This window comes from Apaloderma vittatum, unplaced genomic scaffold (genome assembly GCF_000703405.1).
Source record: "Apaloderma vittatum isolate BGI_N311 unplaced genomic scaffold, ASM70340v1 scaffold36913, whole genome shotgun sequence".
Taxonomy (NCBI): domain Eukaryota; kingdom Metazoa; phylum Chordata; class Aves; order Trogoniformes; family Trogonidae; genus Apaloderma; species Apaloderma vittatum.
Genome location: NW_009708049.1, coordinates 1,745 through 21,140, shown reverse-complemented (window position 1 = coordinate 21,140; position 19,396 = coordinate 1,745). Strand labels below are relative to the sequence as shown.

Below are 19,396 nucleotides of genomic sequence, written 5' to 3'. Positions count from 1 at the left end.
GCTGAGATACTTGCCGTGATGCAGAGATCAATATAAAGTCTTAGAGCAGCAAGGAGATAGGGAGTTCCTAAGAGAAAAGTGGCAAACTGAAAGAGCTGGCCTTGACAGATGTAACACTTGAGGGCAAACGCTGCTTTCATTAATTCAGATGAACTCCAGAATAGGCTATTTTAGCTCCTCCTCTTGAATGGGCTGTTGTAGCTCCTGCTCCTGAATGGGGAAGTGGAAGGACCGTATGTATGAGACATTCTGGGCACTGAGGTAAAAAGACTTGAAACGCAGGAGGAATTGTGCAGTTTGATTTATTGCAGAGAGGAAGGAGGAGTTGGCCTCAACCATGGCAAGCTCTTCCGCTAGGAGTAGGGCGGGCTTCTGGCTTTGTTTCTCTTAATTGGAATGGAATTGTGCAAGTTATAATTACTCTGGAAAAACTACTGTCACAAAAGCAGCGGGATCTTCAAGGATCATAAAAAATTGAGGCTGACAGATTGAGGTTGTTTTGGAGGAGCTATCGATAGCGTTGCCTTGCAGTCGTTTATCATCGTGTACTTGGCTCGCCATTGGTACCTGATGAACGTTTGTGAGAGTGGAAACTAAATTTTCTCATTATTCTCCTTAGACTGAAATTGGGTGAAATGAAAATGTTTATGTTATGCCACTGCCAACCATCTGGAAAAAATCTAATTTGGTCTATCCATAAAGTAGTGCTGGAATGCTTCATAAATCTGTAAGTTATGTGCAGGGTGCTTGGCTTTACTGAGAAAAAGTTTGGTGTTTCTTTACACGCTCCCTCTAGAGGGAAAAATCTCCACTTGTCTCTTCAAGAGTTCATAGCAGTAGCCTGACAAAACTTCTCGTAGGGTCTCTAGGTACTGATTTCATGATTTACAGAGGGGCTCGACATCTTTATACAACAGTGAGATTTTGAGATACAAGGTTCGCTTCCTTGTTCCCAGCTTTCTGGGTTAAGGTTGCTGAAAAGGAGAACTTTTGTTTTGCCAGTTGTCTTTTTCCTTCGGTCCTCTGCTCCTTCTGGCTGTACTTTCCGAAATGTAATTTGCAGTAAATAAGATATATTTCACAGTAATGGATATGAGGTACTGGAAAGAAGTCTGGCACGGTACATCAGCTGTTCCTGTGGTAGGTAGTGTTTGCCTTCAGAATGACTTTGGTATCAGAGAAGGCTGTTTTATTTATGAATGCAAAAATCCATCTTTTACCATGGGAAGAAATAGGAAAATTAGTATTTGTCAAATCCACATGCTTGTGCACATAAGAGATGTGGAAGTTGCTAATTCTGTTTCCTTGTCTTGTCAAACAGATCATCTAAAGCAGCTGGGTATTTGCAAAAGAAGACTTCGACGGCGCACAGATACTTCATCTCTAAATTGAGTTCAACGATGCGTTAGAGGAAGCTGGATTGACGGGACAGAGATTTCACGCTGAAGGATGAATAGTGAAGAAGAGTTCTATGATGCCGTCACGGGTGAGTGATGGGCACGGAGACAAGAAAAAAAAAGAAAGCTATAAGCTGTGTGTGTGGTGAGGGGATAGGAATATGTTGCTGTTAATAAATAGATAAAAAGTAAACTGCTCTTGGTAAAACTTTTAGTGCTGCCTTCCAAGAAGACGAAAGGTTCAGATTTGCAAGTGAGGGGTTTTTTTAATAAAGCTTAATGCTGGCTATAATTTTACCACTGTAACAGTCCTTTAGTGGCCAAGTCTTGCTTTCATTTTCTGTAAAATGCAGGTAGTTTAATAGAGGATTAATGCTCTTCAGACCCTTTGAAAGGTGAAATATCTTCTGTGGCTTACTTTTGTTGTTATTTTATTAGATTCTATATTTTAATGGAAAACTTAGCCAAAGAATTGAAGTAGAAAATGTTTTTCTAGTCAGAAACAAATTACTGTACAAGTATGCTTTCAAGAAAGGGAGCCAAAAGTCTTTGCAATCCAGTGGAGTTTCTAGAAAAGCAAACAAGAATCACTTCACACTTGAGCAGTGTGTCAAATAGTACTTTTCTTTGAACTAGGAAGAATGAAACGTTATTTATAAGAGCCTTATATGGTTTTACTGGTGAAATAAAATGCTTGAAGTATTTTGATTTAAAAAAAAGTCAAATAATCCTTGTAAAGATCTCTCACAGTTTTTAAGTCTTCCACTTAAATGCCTCTTCAGAAATCCTTTAATAGAGGTGAAATGAGAAATGCTGGCAATGGTGAGTGTGGAGCGCTTGATGTAGAGCCCTGGGAATGAAGACAGAACAACGAGAAGCATGAAAACAGAAGGAATGGAAGTAGCATGGTGGATACAAGTGGGTTGTGAAGACTCAGACATGGTTGTTGGAAATTCATATGAGGAGTAAACAAAGGGGTGAAGCACGGTGACTGACAGCAGGCTGTACGGGTCTGGTCACAGTTATGTCACAGAGGGAAGAAGGAAATCTGGATTGCATTCACAGAATCACAGAATCACAGAATGTTGGGGGTTGGAAGGGACCTCTGAAGATCATCTAGTCCAACCTTCATCCCAGCACACCCAACCACTACACCACAGCCTCAAGTGCTAGATCTACTTTTTTTTTAAACACCTCCAGGGTTGGTGACTCCACCACCTCCCTGGGCAGCCTGTTCCAGTGCCTCACCACTCGTTCAGTAAAGAACTTCCTCCGAATATCCAATCTAAACTTACCCTGACGCAACTTGAGGCCATTTCCCCTTGTCCTGTCATTAGGAATTAGAGAGAAGAGACCAGCACCAGCCTCACTACAGCCTCCTTTTAGGGCTGATAGGGGTAGGACTCCCCATTCGTCTGTCGGATCAAACCGTTGTACCATGAAAATCTTGAAAACACAATGGATTGTCGCTGTATTTCTTTACTAATCTTTCAATTCCAAGAGCTCAGGACCATGGCCATAAATGAAGTAGATTTTATTCCCCCCCCCACCTCGCCACTGAAAAAGGTTAACAGAAATATGGCCCTGCATCATGCAGCTTTGACGCTGATGCGTTCCTCTGTCTCTTGCTGCAGGCGTACACAGCCTGCAGTGTTTGAGTCATCTGTGTTTTAACCCTCTGGGTTTGTCTTCTTTCCTCTTCTTTTTCTCCTTTCCTCAACCTCAAAAGGTTGATTCTCCCTGCAAGTGCTCAGGGTGGTGATCAGTTCAGAGCTATTGTGCTGAGATGTTTTGTACCTTGCAGCCTTGTCTGGCTCCGCTCCGCAGTGGGATGTCACGCGTCGGTTCTGTGGTTCCCTGAGCGCTCCTTGTCCCGTCCTATTCTTCCACAGGGAGGAATGTCGTTGGTTTAAAAGGAGCGCTAAGTTTGGAATAGTTTGTTTTAAGTTCTTTCTCCCTTGGGACTGTCTCTAGCTAGATTCTTTAGAGGATGCTGGCAGTTCGATGAAATACTTGCACAGACCTAGGGAAGCCTAGACCTAGTTCTTTGTAGCTCTGTCTTGTCCAAGTCATCTGTAAATATGATGCTGAGAACAACTGTGACTAGGTCTTTCTGCATTTTGCCTTCTTTAAAGTAATGCAAGTTCACTCCTTGAGGAAGCCACAACTTTTCCGTAGTTATTAACAGGTGACATCCACTTCTAGAAGTCCAGGGAGACCCCTGGACTTTGTTGTGGTGGATTTAATATCTGAAATCCTGCAAAGTTTCTTGCTTTCTGCCACTGTCCCCATCACAGCCTAAGGACATGCTCACATGATGGAATTGCACGCCGCATGGTTGGGAATCATCCTCCTGGCAGATGGTTTGCCCCTGACTGGGCGATGACTGCACTTGGAAATGTGCAGGATGGGCCGGGTGATGACTCAAGTTAGTGACGCTTTAAAGGGTTTCCATGGAGAGAAGTCTCTGTGCATTCAGAGGTTATTAGCATTGCTCATCAGTGGGACACCTGACATCCTTACCTCAGGAATGAGGTCCTCGCCTTGGGAATGGTACCTGTGGTAACAGCACAGCTGCTGCTTTGTCTCAGATGTGGGAGGTAGTTTTCTCTGTAACTGGATCAGGTAAAGCGGTCAATGCTGTGATGAATTTCAGATTCTTTGAAATTTGACGTGAGATGGGGAGCACACCGCTTTGGTCGCCCTCCTCTAGCCTGTGTCACCTTGGGTTTCTTAATCTTACCGCAGACGTGTTAAAGACTGCGAGCCGTCAGGTTCTGCTGTCAGAACTGTGAAATTCAGTACTTCTGTCACTCTGTTTGCCAAAGTGTTCTGTGAGGGGATTACCACAGAACAGGAGAACGCTTGGCTAATTACCAAGGTGATTTATTTTTGATGAGCATGAATAGTTTAGTTGATATTTTGAAATATCAACCTGCAGTTCCATGGAAACCTGTTCTTTGTCCATGAGGTTAACCCAGCCTGGTGTATTTGTGAGGATGTTGCCCTTCTGTTTCCTGCTGCGTGGCTGTTTGCTGTAAGCTATTGCTTTCACGTGGGAGGAGAAGGTGAGGTATCTGCTGCCAAATTTATCTATTTTCATAATATCTGGACTGAACTGAATTGGCAGATTCTGCTGTAATATTTAAGTGTTGCAGGTATTGGGAAAGACCAGCTTGCCGCGTCTGAGAGGTGCACCATGGCTGCAGAGGGCCTTGTTTTGAAAAGCGGAGAACGATGCTTGCTCACGAGGAAAAAATTACCTCCTGCTTCACTTGCTGTCTACTCTTCCAGTGTACTTATCCCTATTCCTCATGCCCTTTCAGATCCAAAGGGTCTCAGTACTCTGCTATTTTGATTCCCTTTGAGTTCTTTTGATTCCCTTCATCTTGAGTGACGAGACTTAACTAATAATTAAGGAAGTTGCTGACTGTACGCGAGGGCGGGCTGGTCTCTGGGTACTGACTCACAGAGCAGTGTGCCGCTGGGCTCCCGCCGAGGTGGCTGTGTGGCACAGCCTGCGAGGACGTGGTTCGTTTGCAGGATGTGGAAGAAGAAGGCTAAGAAAACTAGACTTACCGGCAAGTCACTTTTCTTTAAGCTCTTGAAATAGGTGGGTGTTGGTGCCCAACTTGAGTATTTGACTTGGAAAATTGCTTTTGAAAAGCTTTTGTTTCACCCTTAACACACAAATTGAACCTTTGGATTAAGCTAATTTTTGGCATTTTATTTCTGTGTGTGGTTCCCTACCCCCCTCTTAAATTCTCATTTTTATTCTCACTCCTAGTGAGGCTAAATCCCTATAAAAACTGTCCTGTAAGTAAAACTTACCTGCTCAGTTTTGCAAATTCACGGCTTTAATGGCAGTTGGGGAAAGGCTTTTTCTGTAACTTACATTATCATTTCATTAAACTGTTTTTATTCCGGATCAGTACTTCCTTTGTGAAGAAGATTCCCTGGATAGTTCTTCACAAAACTGTAGTACGTAGAACTTCATTGAGAAACAGCTTTTAAAACTTTGTCAACGGGCTTTTAGTTGCTAAGTCAGCTGATACTTAAGGTGAAAAGTCTAGTGATTTTTATCTAGCTGTGTACTAGTGGTTTCTCTAGTTGGCTGGCTGGTTTTTGGGTGTGGGTTTTTTGTTTACTCTTTTAAAGTAATTAGGTGGAGGTACACTAATAACTTTGCAATTCTCATGTATCTTATTTCTCTGGAGCAGGGATTTAATTTTTGTTGCTCTTATGCAAGACTCTTGTTTGAGTTGGCATTTATTTACTTACCAGTGATGTACTATTGTCCATAAATAATACATACACTGGAATTGAAATTCCCATCATGCTGTGTAGGAACAGGGCAAAACAATTCTGAATCATATAAAACCAGAAAGACTAGTATGGGTAAAAATAATGAGCATTTGATAGGGTTTACAAGGTTTCAGGTACAATGTCAAGACTGTAATTCCAGTAACGTTTTGTATAACTATTCCCCTACAGACCAGTGGACTATTCCTGTTACGAAGCTCCACTTTTAAATTCAGATGTGTTTATCTCATCAAAGTGCCCATTAAATGTGATGCTGTTCCTTACGGTGTGGGCGCTTCGTCAGCTTTCTGGGTGAGGGCACGTGTACCAGAAAGCTCATCTGTTCTTTCCAACTTAATCAGTCACACTAATAAAAGTTATTTTGCTGTGCCCTACAATGGCCTTCTCCATCTCCTCGTACTATAACAGGTTCCAAAAAACCCCTAATACGTGGTTAGAAATGCCATTTTGAAAATTATTAAAGTTTTGTTGGGAGTTGGCTGGTTTTTGTTTGGCTATTTTGTTTTGTTTGTTGTTTTTTTTTAGACGGGTGTTTCAGGGTAATCTTCATATTAATGACCTGAATATATATATATATATGACTGTCATACTTTCCAGTTAAGTACTAAGACTGCTAAGGTGTGGTTATTGCTGTATAATTACATGATTGTGACATCAGAACGTAGGAGACAGTTTAATACGTGACGTCACCCGTTACAGCTGCTGTTTACCAGATCAGATCACATCAGCGGTGCTTCCTTGTGCTGTTCTGAATGTCATTGTGTGGTCAGGATCCCTGGAAAGAAGAAATGCAGCTTTTTCTTTCTGAATGTGTGCCTTACCTGAATGGCTCTAACAAAGTAAAAGCACCCTGTTGGAGATGCCAAAGAGAAACTTAAAATTCCTGAAAACTGTGGCAGGGGCTGTATGCCAGCAAATACATGTGTTTTCCTGTTGCTTTTGGATTTTGACTCTTAAATTAGAAGCTGGAAACGCAAGTCTGTGCTTGGGTCTTGGTGAAGAATTGACACTTGTGGCACTTGGAGAGGACTTAACACCCTTTGAACGATTTGCAACAGAAGTGTTCCGCTGAACGATCAGCAGTGCTTTCTGTGGTGGTACCCTGACCGTTGGGAAAGGGGATTTATTAATGCATCATTTTAGGGTGTCCTGCAGTGATGCTGCAACTTGTTCTTACTTGTTGTGAGCAGTCGTTTCGTTCCTGCAGCCGGGCTGAGTAGCAGCATTGGCAAGAGCCCTGTTGCTGGGCAAATGCATGTATGTGCATAAAATGATTTTTTACAATTTAATGGCACATGCAAAAAGAAATTCTTGTTATTCCAAGTGTGCGTGTGGAAGTAGTGTGGCTGCAAAAAAAAAAGTAAAATCGTTAGGCTAAAATCTTGTTGGTTTAGTCCAACTTGTACTTAGAGCTGCTTGAATATAGAAGCTTGTGTTCCTGGCGATTCCTGTTGGTTTAACTTGGTTTTTGGTCAAAGCTGCTCCAAACAAGTTGTTACCGGGAGTGCTGGTGTTCAGTTAGAATGGTGTTCCCAGTCGCTGGCTGCCCCGCTCGGTGGGAATGGGTCACAGGAGATGGAGCCACCTGCTGTGGGCTGTGCTTTGGGACTGCTTGTAGAGCCCAGGAAGTGATTCATCTGGTGTCCACAGGTTCTTCTGGTAACTGGGAGGGAAACCTTACGTGGTTTGCACACCTGGATGGCCAAACAGTCAGATAGCCTTCCTTGCGGTTCCTCTAGTAGCCTGGGTGTTTGCTACTGGCTACAGACCTGGCCCTTTTCTTTGTTTGTTTTTCTTTCATTTTGTTTTTTTTTTCTCCTTGCCTGTTAGCAGCATAAGTAGGCTAAGTTAAATTTTTTAAGGTCTTTGAGGAAAACTACGTAACTGAACAAAATTACTGTGATCACGCTGCAGCTCTGAAGAAGAGACAATACTGCTAATGCGATTAGGAGCTATTAAAGAGCTTGTAGGGTTCTAAATCGGTGTTATATTCAGGAGTGTGAAAAGTAAGTTGAGAATGCTTGATTCTAATGCAATACTTGGCTCTAAATGCTTTTGAAAATTAGGTCGCTTAATCAAACTTTTCACTCTGATTTTCCTGAAAATAAAATATCTTGGTAGAAGTGTCCTTCTGCTGTGAGAGTTACAAAATGTGAATGGCGCTCTGGTATAACGAGATTCCTAAGAAAACTGTTGCCTCGTGGTTTTTCTGCAGGCTTTGATTCTGACAATTCTTCAGGAGACTTTTCAGAAGCAAATCATAAAGTTGCAGAAATGCTTGATCTAGATCTGCACCAAAGCAATAGGAGCGGAAAGCATAATGGAGAGACGGAGATTCAAGAAAATGGAATTAAGAGACACAGGTAAACACGCAGTAGTACGTAGTAAATGAGAAGTGAGTGTGTGCTGACTGTCTTTTGGGCATTGCTGTTCTCATTGGAAGAGGTTAATTCTCTGGAACTGAAAAGACATTTCACTTGTCAGCTCTAGGTTAATGCTTTGCTGCCATTGTAAATTACTTTAATACCTGCAAATGATAATGTCTTGGTTTTTAAGGGTCTGATAATGACAGTTGTTCTTTTTCCAATTACAGGACGTCGTTACCTGCCCCAATGTTTTCTAGAAGCGATTTTAGTGTGTGGAGCATATTAAAAAAATGCATTGGACTGGTAAGTTATGGATCAAATATGCTGATGTTAGGGCTTCTGACTTCAACTGGTTAATTTTATTGCTTAAACCTGAAGGTGTAGAATAATACCTGGTGCCTTTTGTGCTTTTTTTTTTTTTTTTTTCCTGTAGGGAACATCATCTTAAACTGCAGCTCTCTAAATCTCAACATTAATTTACTGATGGGACGACTTCCTTAACTTCTTTAGCTCTTGGAGCATGTGGACTGGCATTTCTAATGCTGTCCTATGAGAACTAGACTAAAGTCATTAAAAATATAGTCTGATATAGTTTAATTAACTTCTCTGCTTTTTATTTATTTAGCAAATTGTGATTTAGGGCTTTATTCTGGTGTGGTGGTTTGTTGGTTTTTTTTTTTTTGGAGACGGGGGAAAAAGCCCTTCATAATTTAAGCAATTTGTGCCAAAAAAAAATTGCTTTCATTGGAGTGAAGGGATAGAAAGTTTGGGATCTGTTTCTTAGAGAGCACAGCGTAGACTTGGGGTATTAATGAGGTGATGTAATTGGGTCACAAGATTTGTTCTTCACGCGGAGATGCAGACCTTTACATTACAGTTTTCAGGCATGAGTGCAACTTCTTAATTAAACGTGCAAATTTGCTTGAATATAGTAAAAGACCTGGGGAGTTAGAAATCTCTGTGTGAACTTCATGCCTGTCTTGTATCTCATGCAAAACGAGAAACATTCTGACGCAAATAACAGGTTGCTTAAATAAGAGCACTAAAATTTGTTAAAGCAATTCAAGTCCTATTCTTTATGTAACTGTTCCTTTCAAAAAATAATTTGTGGTTACGGCAGTAAAATTCTTAGAATTTATGCAAATAGGTATGTGAGGATTTCAAGGAATGCGTGGTACTTAAATATGAGGAAAGAAGCGGTTGGCACATTATTGCTGCTACCTATGGAAATTTTAACCTCTTCTGGTTTATCTAGACCACAGAATAGAAGATACTGTTTTTGTTGAATATACTAGGTTAGTTGGATCAATTTTTGAAGTTTATTTTTCAGGTTCCTAGCAGGGTTCTGCAGTGCTTCCAGTCCCTTTCTCCTACAGGCTTGCTAAACGTATTTTGAAGAATGCTAGAAATAAATCAACGCGCAGTTTATTTTCAAGATTTTTGTCGTCACTTGTTAACTTTGTGTCGTGTCTAAGAAATGAACTTCTTTTATTACCTAGGAGCTGTCTAAGATCACGATGCCTATTGTCTTCAATGAGCCATTGAGTTTCCTTCAGCGGATAACAGAATATATGGAACACATATACCTCATTAATAAGGCTTGTAGTCATGCAGACCCCCTGGAGAGAATGCAGGTCAGTAATAGCTCCCACCTTCTGCTTAGCTCCGAAGAAGCTTTTCTTTCCTAGAGGCTTTAATTTTAAGCTCAGTTCTCACTTGAATGTATTTCTTTCTCTGGGGCTATCATAGAATGCTCGTACTTGTCCGTCCAGACAAGGTTCTTGTTTTGCAGTGGCTGTATCAGATGTTGTTGGCGCTTTCACAGTTGATGCTGGGCACAGCTTTAGCCAAAGGTCTAGTGTGAGGCTGCCACCACTGACGATGGCCAAGGAGCTCGGCTGTTTTCAGGACTGCTTTAGCTGTGACTCTCTGCCGTTTCATGTGTTGGGAAGCTGAACTCTTGGCTTTAAGTCACCCTAATTTGATTTGTTGAGTGGCTCCATAATTTTTAAGTTGCTGGATGAAAAGTTGCTGTGACAAAGACAAGCTTTATCACTTTTTCTCCAAAAAGTGAGAGTGAAATATAGCACCTGGCTGATCTCACAACAAGGAACTGAATATGGGGAAGCCATGGCTGTGTATGTTAGGCTATACTGGTATTACTCACAGCTCTGCGTTTACTTAAGTGTCTCTTGTACTCTGTGTCTGTGTAGTACATACCCCTACTCAGCAGCCTGCAGCAGCTTTTAAGTGTCATTTGTACCTGCAGGTAGTCCCACCCGTGTAAGAAATAATACTTGCCCGACACTAGGAAAAGCAGGACTCTGTTCTCAGTGAGAGTGTGGGGAACAGTTAAAATAGGGGGAAAATAGATTTAAAGAACGAGAGTGTAACGATGAAAGTTACTACAGAAAATAACTCCTTTTGGAAATGAGATTCTTATTAACCACTTATACTTCCCCACTTCTCTGTAACTTATCCTGTGGCTTACAAATGTTTTGGCCTTAAGCAAAATAGAGCCCTCTCTTTTGGGGAGAATAATGAAACACTGTAATGTGCCACAAATATACTACATTAAACTCTGGACTTTTAATGTACTTTTCTCATAACAGTGTGTTCTTAATTTGCTTATAGGCCGTAGCTGCTTTTGCAGTTTCTGCCGTAGCTTCTCAGTGGGAGAGAACTGGCAAACCATTTAACCCGCTGTTAGGAGAAACCTATGAATTAACCAGGTAATAATTACTTTAAATTGGGAGCTGGAGCTATTTATGTTCTTGAGAGAGCAGACTCTCATGCTAGTTTAGTTGTTTATTCAGTGACATAAAAAAAAAAATCTACTAAAATATATTTCTGAGTATAGCTAAAATTCTTTTCCCCAGACCGTCTCAAAATCTTGGAAAAGTTGTTATAAAAGCTAAAAAGTTTTATTTCTAGGTTTAGGCAGAGTATTCTTTGAAGTATTCAGAGAAAAAATTGGTCTGTGTTTTTCCACCAAACACATTTCCTGAGCAGACACTCTTAATTAATTTAAATAGTGTCTGGCTGATCACATCAGATAGAGGAGTTAGTCTGAAGGACTTCCAGCTTGCTTAAAGAAATGGGCGATAATATGCAGTGGAGAGGAGAATTTTCAGTCGGACCTGATGCTGCTGCCCAAATGGTTTCAGCAGTTTCATGACTTGTTTAGGGGAAATTTCTTTAGAAATTTCTACTCTTTCTGGGTAGAAAGTCGTCTTGGTGTTTGAAGGTGGGTTGGGTTTCAGTGTAATGAGAAAGTGTGCAGAGTACAAATTCTTTCATGTCGTTAGTTGGAAATGTGTCATGGGGCTAGAAAGGGAAAAGTCTCGCCTTCAGTTTAATCTAAAAATCCTTCACAATTGATCAAGTTACTCTTTTGTAACATTAAAAATATTTACTGTTTAATGCTCTTTTTTGTTGTTGCTAGGGAGGATTTAGGATTTAGGTTTATATCTGAGCAAGTCAGCCACCACCCACCTATTAGTGCATTTTATTCTGAAGGCCTCAATAAGGACTTTATTTTTCATGGATCAATCTATCCCAAACTAAAATTCTGGGGTTTTTTGGAAAGAGTATAGAAGCGGAGCCTCGGGGAACAATTACTTTGGAGCTTCTGAAGTGAGTATGAGAATTAAATACCTTTTTAATGTTGATCTCCTTAACAGTTACTTGAATAAAAAGCTAGCTGATGACCATTCTGTTGGCTCTTCAAAGGTGATTATCTCAAAACCTCTTTTTCTGAAGAGGTTGTAAGAGTGAATTTACAAGTTGATTTTCACCCCAGTGACACTGGAGCAGGCCTCGTATACCTGTGTGGAAACTTGTGACGTATTTGTGGAAATTATTTATGCAGTTTTGTTGACTTGTGTCACTCTCCTCATGTTCCAAAGCCTTTACTGCTGGGTGTTGGTAAAATGAAAAATTGGGTTAGAATTTGTAATCAAAAGCACAGCAACTGTAAAACTTATTATATCAACTCTGTGAGAAGGAAATGAAATAAAGGGAATATCGCTTTATTAACTTGCCCTGATGTTTAGATACAACTCGTTGTTGGCTTTCAAAGAGAAGTCTGCTTCTTTTCTGTTTTGAAGTTAACTGCTGGCTGTTCGTGGGAGTGCTAAATATTTTGCCCTTGCCATGAACAGAATTGAAACCAGGTTTACATTCCATCTCAAACTCAAGAAAAATATTTATTTCTCTGTTATTCTCTACAGGCATAATGAAGCTTACACGTGGACAAATCCAACCTGTTGTGTACATAATGTAATTATTGGTAAACTGTGGTTAGAACAGTACGGAACAGTAGAAATTGTAAATCACAGGTAATGCTACTTTTGGAACTGAGGGTTGGCTTGTAGGGACTGGTGCATGGCCTCAGAGCAGAGAGTTTTTTGATTTTTGTCAGATTACGTGGGAAACTTTGTGTCGTAGATCCCAAGTCTGGTGGTCTTTTCTTTGTTTTCTTTTCTTCCTTTTTTTCTTTCCTTTCTGACAAATACAAAGTATTTATTGCTCTGGGCATAGTATCATAATAATATTAATGGAAAGCTGAATAAGATTATAAAAAGATAAACTTACTAATGTATTAAGGGGCTTGCTTCTTTTAAGCATGTATTTAATTCCTTTACAGTACTGGAGATAAATGTGTCCTTAATTTTAAACCGTGCGGACTATTTGGGAAAGAGCTTCACAGGGTAGAAGGACACATTCAGGACAAACAGTAAGTGATAAAAGCCTTGTGGCCTCTCTGTTTCTGAGCACTGTGGCATTTCTTTAGTGCTTGCATAATGACTCCAAGTGCTGGACTGCAGAGTTCCTACCAGTGCAGATTGTAACCCGCTTTGTTCCCTGTGTCGGTGTTAAACACCTTGGTTCTAGGATGATCATTTTAAGCATTATTAGAAAAACTCTCCAGTCTTTGGAAATAAAGGCATCCAAGGAGAATGCAGAGTAGTTGCAACTGATTTCCCTGTTGTACGGTCACTATCACCAGCTTCGGTTTAAAATAATGAGAATATGGTTATTAGGGATTTTTAATCAAACCCAAACCTGTTTCGTGAGTCTGAGTCTCTATACTGTAAACCGGTGGCTTTATTACACCCGGACTCGTTTTAACAGCGGCAAAAGCATGTGACTAAGTCAGGAGGATGTGTTCTGCAGGATTGGATGCCAGAAAGGCTGGAATAAAATGAAACCTTTGAGCGTTATCAGACATCTGACTTCTAAGAAATTTGTGAAGAAAGATAAAATACAATGAAGTAGGAAGCTGAGTATTTAATATCAATCAGAATCTGCCTGACTTGTCTTAGAAGACTTGATAAGAAGCAAAAGCTAAATCTCTGTGGCTTTCTCTGCAGCAGAAAGAAGCTGTGCATGATCTATGGCAAGTGGACAGAGTGCTTGTGGTGCACGGATCCTGCCGCCTATGAGACGTACAAAAAGAATGAAAAGAGAGGTGGTGAGCAGAAGAAATTGAAGCCGGTAAGGCGAAGTTATTCTTTAGGGAGAAAAGATAACTGAAGTATGAGAAATGAAAGGAAAGAATCTTCTTTATGGAATTGGTCAAATGGTGATGAATGGAGGATTAAAACGTCCCATGTTAAAATAAATAAAAAAAAGTTTTCACATCAGAAAAATGTAGAGCAGCAACAGGCCTGGTGCTTAGCTCTGGATTCTGTCATGGTACAGGCTTATATTTTGACTTTTTCTCTTTTTAATTTTTTTGAAAAAATAAGGTTCTGTTCGTCTTATGAGAATCAACTCTTTCTTTCCTTCCTTCCTTTTGAATCTATATTTAGATGGGGAACTATCTAACAGTAAACCAGATGTTGACATGGAAAGTAGCCTAAAAGAGTCCTTTAAAAATAATGAATACTCAAACCCAATGATTGAAATTAGACTCTCAACCATATGGAGCTGTTTTCTAGTGTATAAAGCAGGCCCTGTTTAAATTAATAGGGTATTTTTGTGTAAGTGAGCTATGTCAGAGGGAGTAGAAAGAAAATAGAAAGGGTGTGAAGATGAGGGGAGGGAGCAAAATTGTGTTACTATTACTCTAGGTTGTTATTGCCTCAAACTTCCCTTCTGGTTGTTGTGGTTTAAAGTGGTTTCTCGTGGTGAAAACCTCTGAAGTTCCACAGCCTAGTTCTGTGTGTCCTGTGGCAGTCAGATTCTCCAGGATTCCAAGAAGAATGCTGCATTTAATTTTATATATGTGCATTATGGCTGTGCATCTGATAACAAAGGAACTTGGAAGGAAAGACCCTGTATTTACAAACTTAAGTACAAAGTCTCTGTAGTGGGCAAGTCGGCAGTGGTAATAGTTACCATAAATCTAAATCCCAGGAAATCAGAGTGAAACAAGGGCCTGTCTTTTCTTAATTGTGTGTGCACAGCTCTTGCAAATGATGAAGGAATATCCCAAAGCAGGCAGGATCTATTGACCATTCCTGTGCCATTATGGCAACGGGTTTAAGTGGGAGTATGGGCTCATTTCAGCCTGAAGCAGTGGCCATATCACATAAAATTAAGCTGGGGCATGAGATGGGGGGAAGCCAGAGAAAGGACTTCTGAAAGATGTGAGTTTACTATTATTAATTTTTTCCAAACAGACATTCAAGTTGTACATAGGTGGTCGGAGACTCTTTGGAGATCTAAGGAGCAAGATGTTAAGATAAAAATGAGAGGAAGGGCATACAGATAAAAATGAGAAGGACTGTATACAGGGCGAGGAAAAACAAACATGAGGGGTGAGGCAGAAGTACAGGACGTGTCTAATAACGCAGGAGAGTGTTTTAATATCTCGAATTCACAGAGATTCTTCAACAGTCACTACAGAACTCTGAATGAAACCGTCCAATTTCCCTTTGTTCCCCTCCCAAATGTTATCCCTGTGTTTCAGAGCGAAGATGTTATTAAATCTGAAAATGATGAGGCTGATGATATGCCGGAGGTTCAAGACACGGTGCAGTTCATACCAGGCAGTAAATTGCTTTGGAGAATAAATAGCAGGCCACCAAACTCATCGCAGGTAAGTGTTCTAATCAGTGTGTGTACTGCTGTCACTGGTGACTTCTCCGTGGGAACATGAGTAATGTTCAAGGGAAACCTTCTTGAAGGGTCTGTCCTGAGCAGGATATCTGACTGCAGCTGCTTCGGGGGGAGTCTGGGGCCTCGGGTGACCCCGCCTGCGGGATCTTTGCACTCGGAGGAGCTAAAATACAGATACACGGTCCCTTCTGCTGACCTTGCTGTTAGAGGACAGGCTTCCAAAAAATACGCCAACCAAGCAGCTGGATATTAACTTCAGTAGTTTCAGCAAGACTTTCTGATGTGATTGTGTTGTGGGTTTGGGGTTTTTTTTTCCATAAAAATCATGGTGTTAAATATGGAGGAAAATCTGTCTTGATCCTCTGAAGCAATGACTGCTTAATAAGTGAAAGCTGTGATTTCCATTCCCTTCTGCCCTCCTTTGTCCTTCCCCTCCAACAATGACAAAATAAAAGTTTTGTATGAATCTAACTTCACTTTCCGGATGGCCAGAGGGAGAAGATTTGACTCGGTGATTTCTCCTGGAAGTTTTGTCATATCCATTGATAATAGGGAGCCCAGGGCCGCTTTGCCACACTAACTTGTGTGTTGTCTTGTCTTTGCTTTCAAGATGTACAATTTCACCAGTTTTGCTGTGAGCCTCAATGAGCTGGAAAAGGGCATGGAAGCAATATTAGCTCCCACTGACTGTCGGCTACGTCCAGATATCAGAAATATGGAAAATGGAAACATGGGTATGTGTTTGGAGGAACTGTTTTCCCATTAGTGAGTTTTGAGAGGAATGACTGACGGGAGGTTGGGTGATACAGGGACACTGTCTTCAGTTTCTCATTCCCAGAGCAGCCTGTGTTAATGAACGCGCTTTTGAACAACATATGATGTTCTGTTTTCTCCCAGAAATATCTGGGAGAGCAGATGTGCTTAAGGTGGATCCCAAGACCGCTGTCCTGTGTTAGGGTGTAGTTGCATGTTTGTTAAGAGCAGATGTGCTCTCTGGCTCTGGAGTTTCTCTGGAAAGACATGTGGCGAACAGCCGTGCTGCGTTGCTCTGGCGTTCGTCAGAAAAAAAACAACACGTGGCCAAACAGTGAAAAAAATCTCTCTGTTACGCCTAGTCTGTGTTCTTTCCTGCTGTCTCCGTCCAGTGCTTCTGATCGATAAAACACCAGCGTTTCAGTTCTGTTTGTAGCAGCAGCTTTTCTAAAATGACAGTTTTAATTTTTTGCTGCCTGAGATTTCCATTGTTCAGTGAGTCTGTGTACAGCAAATGCTTTCTCTTGCTTAATCGAACTGTATTTCATTTCTCTCTCCTAAGTTTTTGTTTCTGCTTTGCCGAGTAACCAGTTTCTTTTTAAATGTTTGTTAGATGCGGCTAGCAAAGAAAAAGAGAGACTAGAAGAGAAGCAAAGAGCTGCTCGCAAGGAGCGTGCGAAGGATGAGGTGGAGTGGCACACACGGTAAGGGGGAAGGAAGTTGGGCATTTGTTTAACGCTTGGAATAGTTTGGTATATGCTTGAAGTGTTTTTATTCAAGACAGTGTGTGTTTGATTTCCTGCACAACAGGACAGTTTGTAGTGTCACTTAAAGCATTCGCTGGCTCAACAATTAAATAACATAGCTGATAACTTTGTCCTGGAGAAGTTATCTAATAATAAATGCTGAAACCTGCCACAGTCACTACTGTGGTAGTGCTGGATTTCTGTGGTTTTGTTTTTTAAAACCTACAGAGGTCATATTTTTGTTAAAACGAATAAAATGTGAAGTCTCTTCTTTCCTGGAATTCCTGTCCAGCTTTTGGCACTTGTGTAAGATGTTGGTGGCCCTTGAGAGCTTTTTATATTCATACTCTTGGGAGCTCATGGCTTGGATACTTCGGAAACTGCTTTTTTGATTCCTTATTCAAGTGACTTCTCAGTCACAGGACGCACCAGGGGATGATGTGTGTGATTTGGCTTCTGCTCCCGCTGGTTGCTTTTCACAGATGCCAACGCTCTGCAGTCGAGTCACGGCACCTTACTGCAGGTGCTTCCTTCCAAGCCAAGAACTTTAAGATGCTCCCATGATTTCATGAAATTCAGAAGAGAAAGCATTCTCTTCTCCAAGCCTGGAGGAGCCGCTACAGAGTAATTCCAGTTAATGCCTTGAAAAATCTCTTCCAGAGAACACAAAATTGTTTTCAGTCAACGTGGCTAAAAAGTGAGCATCTGTGAATGTTCTGGGTGAAGCAGAGCTCCGGAGAACAAAACTGTTTCCTGCTTGGGCAGGTTTACAAAGAGGATTGTGTAACCAATTTGGCATTCTTTTAAAGTAAAAATGAATATATATAATCAGTATATAATCTGGAGTGTCAATGTTATTTTTATTTGGAATAGGACAGCAATTTAAAAATCCATTTCATACTCCTTCTTGACTTTATGTAAAAAAAAAAATAAAAAAAAGATGCTTCACAAGGTGGTGATAATTGTGTAGGAAGCTTAATGCCTGGTTTTTCATGTGGAGAATATTTCCTGAGTTTGTTTGTTTTTTTTGATAAGAAATACCAGTGGGTTTTTACAGTATTTTGTGAAAGAAGCAAAGTTGTTGGGTTTTTTGTTCCCCTCTGTTAATAACTGTTCACTGTGCTTGCTTTTTTCTTTTTATTGTTGTTTTTTTTTTTTATTACAGATGGTTTCATCAAGGCACTAACCCATACACTGGGACTTCAGATTGGCTGTACTCAGGTGGCTATTTCGACAGGAATTTCTCAGACTGTCCAGACATTTACTGAAATTACAGAACCAATTGCTCATCTCATCTGGACATCTAGTTACTAGATTTCATTCCGAGCCAGTTCCTCTGGTTTTGTTGATAGCAAAAACAAGCTTTTCTAAGCAAATTTTAACAAAAATTCTGTGGGTCAACAATCAAGGATTTAATTATCACTAACGTTGAATTGCCAAATATTTAAATACTGTTACATTCTTTCCATAAAGCTGCACCTGAAATCATGATATTTTCACTAATTTTCAAAGGGACCTTTGGTGGTTCTTTTTTTTTTTTTTCTTTTTTTTTTTTCCTCCCACCAGCCCCTAGTTTCTTTGTCAGGAAGATACGCTGTATCTGGTAGAGCACATAACATCCTTGAAAACTGCATAAAATAGAGATAATATCCTCGTTACTTAGTACAGTAGTGAAGAATCTGAAGTTTTGGGAACTCGGAGCAGGGATGAAAAGCGAAATGTGGTACCGAGAGGATCCAATCTCGTGCTGTCGGTACTGCCCGTGAGGAGCCGCGTGTGTGTCACCCTGGGGGACGGAGCGCTCCGTGGGGGCTGGAGCTCCCGGCTCCCCTGGCTCTCAAAAGAATTCAACAAGAAATTGAGAGACTCGGGGAAGCAAAAAACAACCAACCTGAGCTTCTCAAACCGTAGTTGTCTGTCACAACTTTTGGACACTGTGAGCATTAAACTGTGTTACCTGTGATTAAAATGACATCAAAGCATCCATTAGGAAGAGGGAAGGGCACATTGAGAAATGTGCTTTTTCTGAAGTCAGATGCTGTTCTTTAAAATAGGAGGAGTTTCAGAAGCAATTGCAGGAATGTAGAGGTGGTGACCATGTACAATATCTTGCTTGCTACCACTTGGAGGCTTAAATCTTCTGCACTACCTTTGGCAGCTTTGGCACTGTGTATGCTTCTAGACTAAACTTTCCTTTGGAGGCACTTTGGTATGTATATCCACACAGGTTCATGTTTTGGGGAAGTTTTGGTTTGCATGTTTCTCATTATTAGGTCATGTCTCTCTTGTATGTTGTGGAAAAAAAAAAAAAGCAGAATCAATTTAAAGCTTTGGCAGAGTTATACCTATTGCCAGTTTTCTGTGAGCACGTGTTGTCAAAAAGTGGGATTTCTTTTGTTCCTTATCAACCCATCAAAGCCATGTAATACTAGAAGTAATCAATTACTGAATTGAAGCATTCATTTTCTTTCAAGTGGTACACTTTGAGGGGGGAAGGGGGAAAGAGAGGCTTAAAAAATTAGGTCCAATAATTCAAACTAATCCTGATGTTGCTGCTTCTTTATCAAAGTGTTTAGCTGAGTTACCAGGTAAAAATGGAGAGCGGCTGCACTGCTATGAAGTTACAGTAATTCAGAAATTGCTGGTGTTAAATGCCAGCAACTTGAGGAACTCATGAAAGAGCTGGTCTGATTCATGTCCAAATCCTCTGGGGTTGCATCCAGAGAGTAGGTTTTCGAAGGTG

General features: G+C 40.7%; 1 protein-coding gene across 1 annotated transcript in view; it reads left to right on the top strand.

The window, feature by feature from the left end:
- Positions 1-18,057, top strand: part of OSBPL2 (oxysterol binding protein-like 2) — a 29,003-nt gene extending 10,946 nt beyond the window's left edge. The window contains 14 exon segments of the mRNA XM_009866419.1: positions 1,322-1,486; positions 7,936-8,083; positions 8,314-8,389; positions 9,586-9,720; positions 10,721-10,818; positions 11,532-11,667; positions 11,670-11,722; positions 12,319-12,426; positions 12,735-12,824; positions 13,462-13,585; positions 15,006-15,134; positions 15,765-15,888; positions 16,521-16,611; positions 17,819-18,057. Of these exon segments, the coding sequence (XP_009864721.1) occupies positions 1,450-1,486; positions 7,936-8,083; positions 8,314-8,389; positions 9,586-9,720; positions 10,721-10,818; positions 11,532-11,667; positions 11,670-11,722; positions 12,319-12,426; positions 12,735-12,824; positions 13,462-13,585; positions 15,006-15,134; positions 15,765-15,888; positions 16,521-16,611; positions 17,819-17,921 (1,452 nt within the window). The 5' untranslated portion in view covers positions 1,322-1,449 and the 3' untranslated portion in view covers positions 17,922-18,057.
- The last annotated feature ends 1,339 nt before the right edge of the window (positions 18,058-19,396 follow it).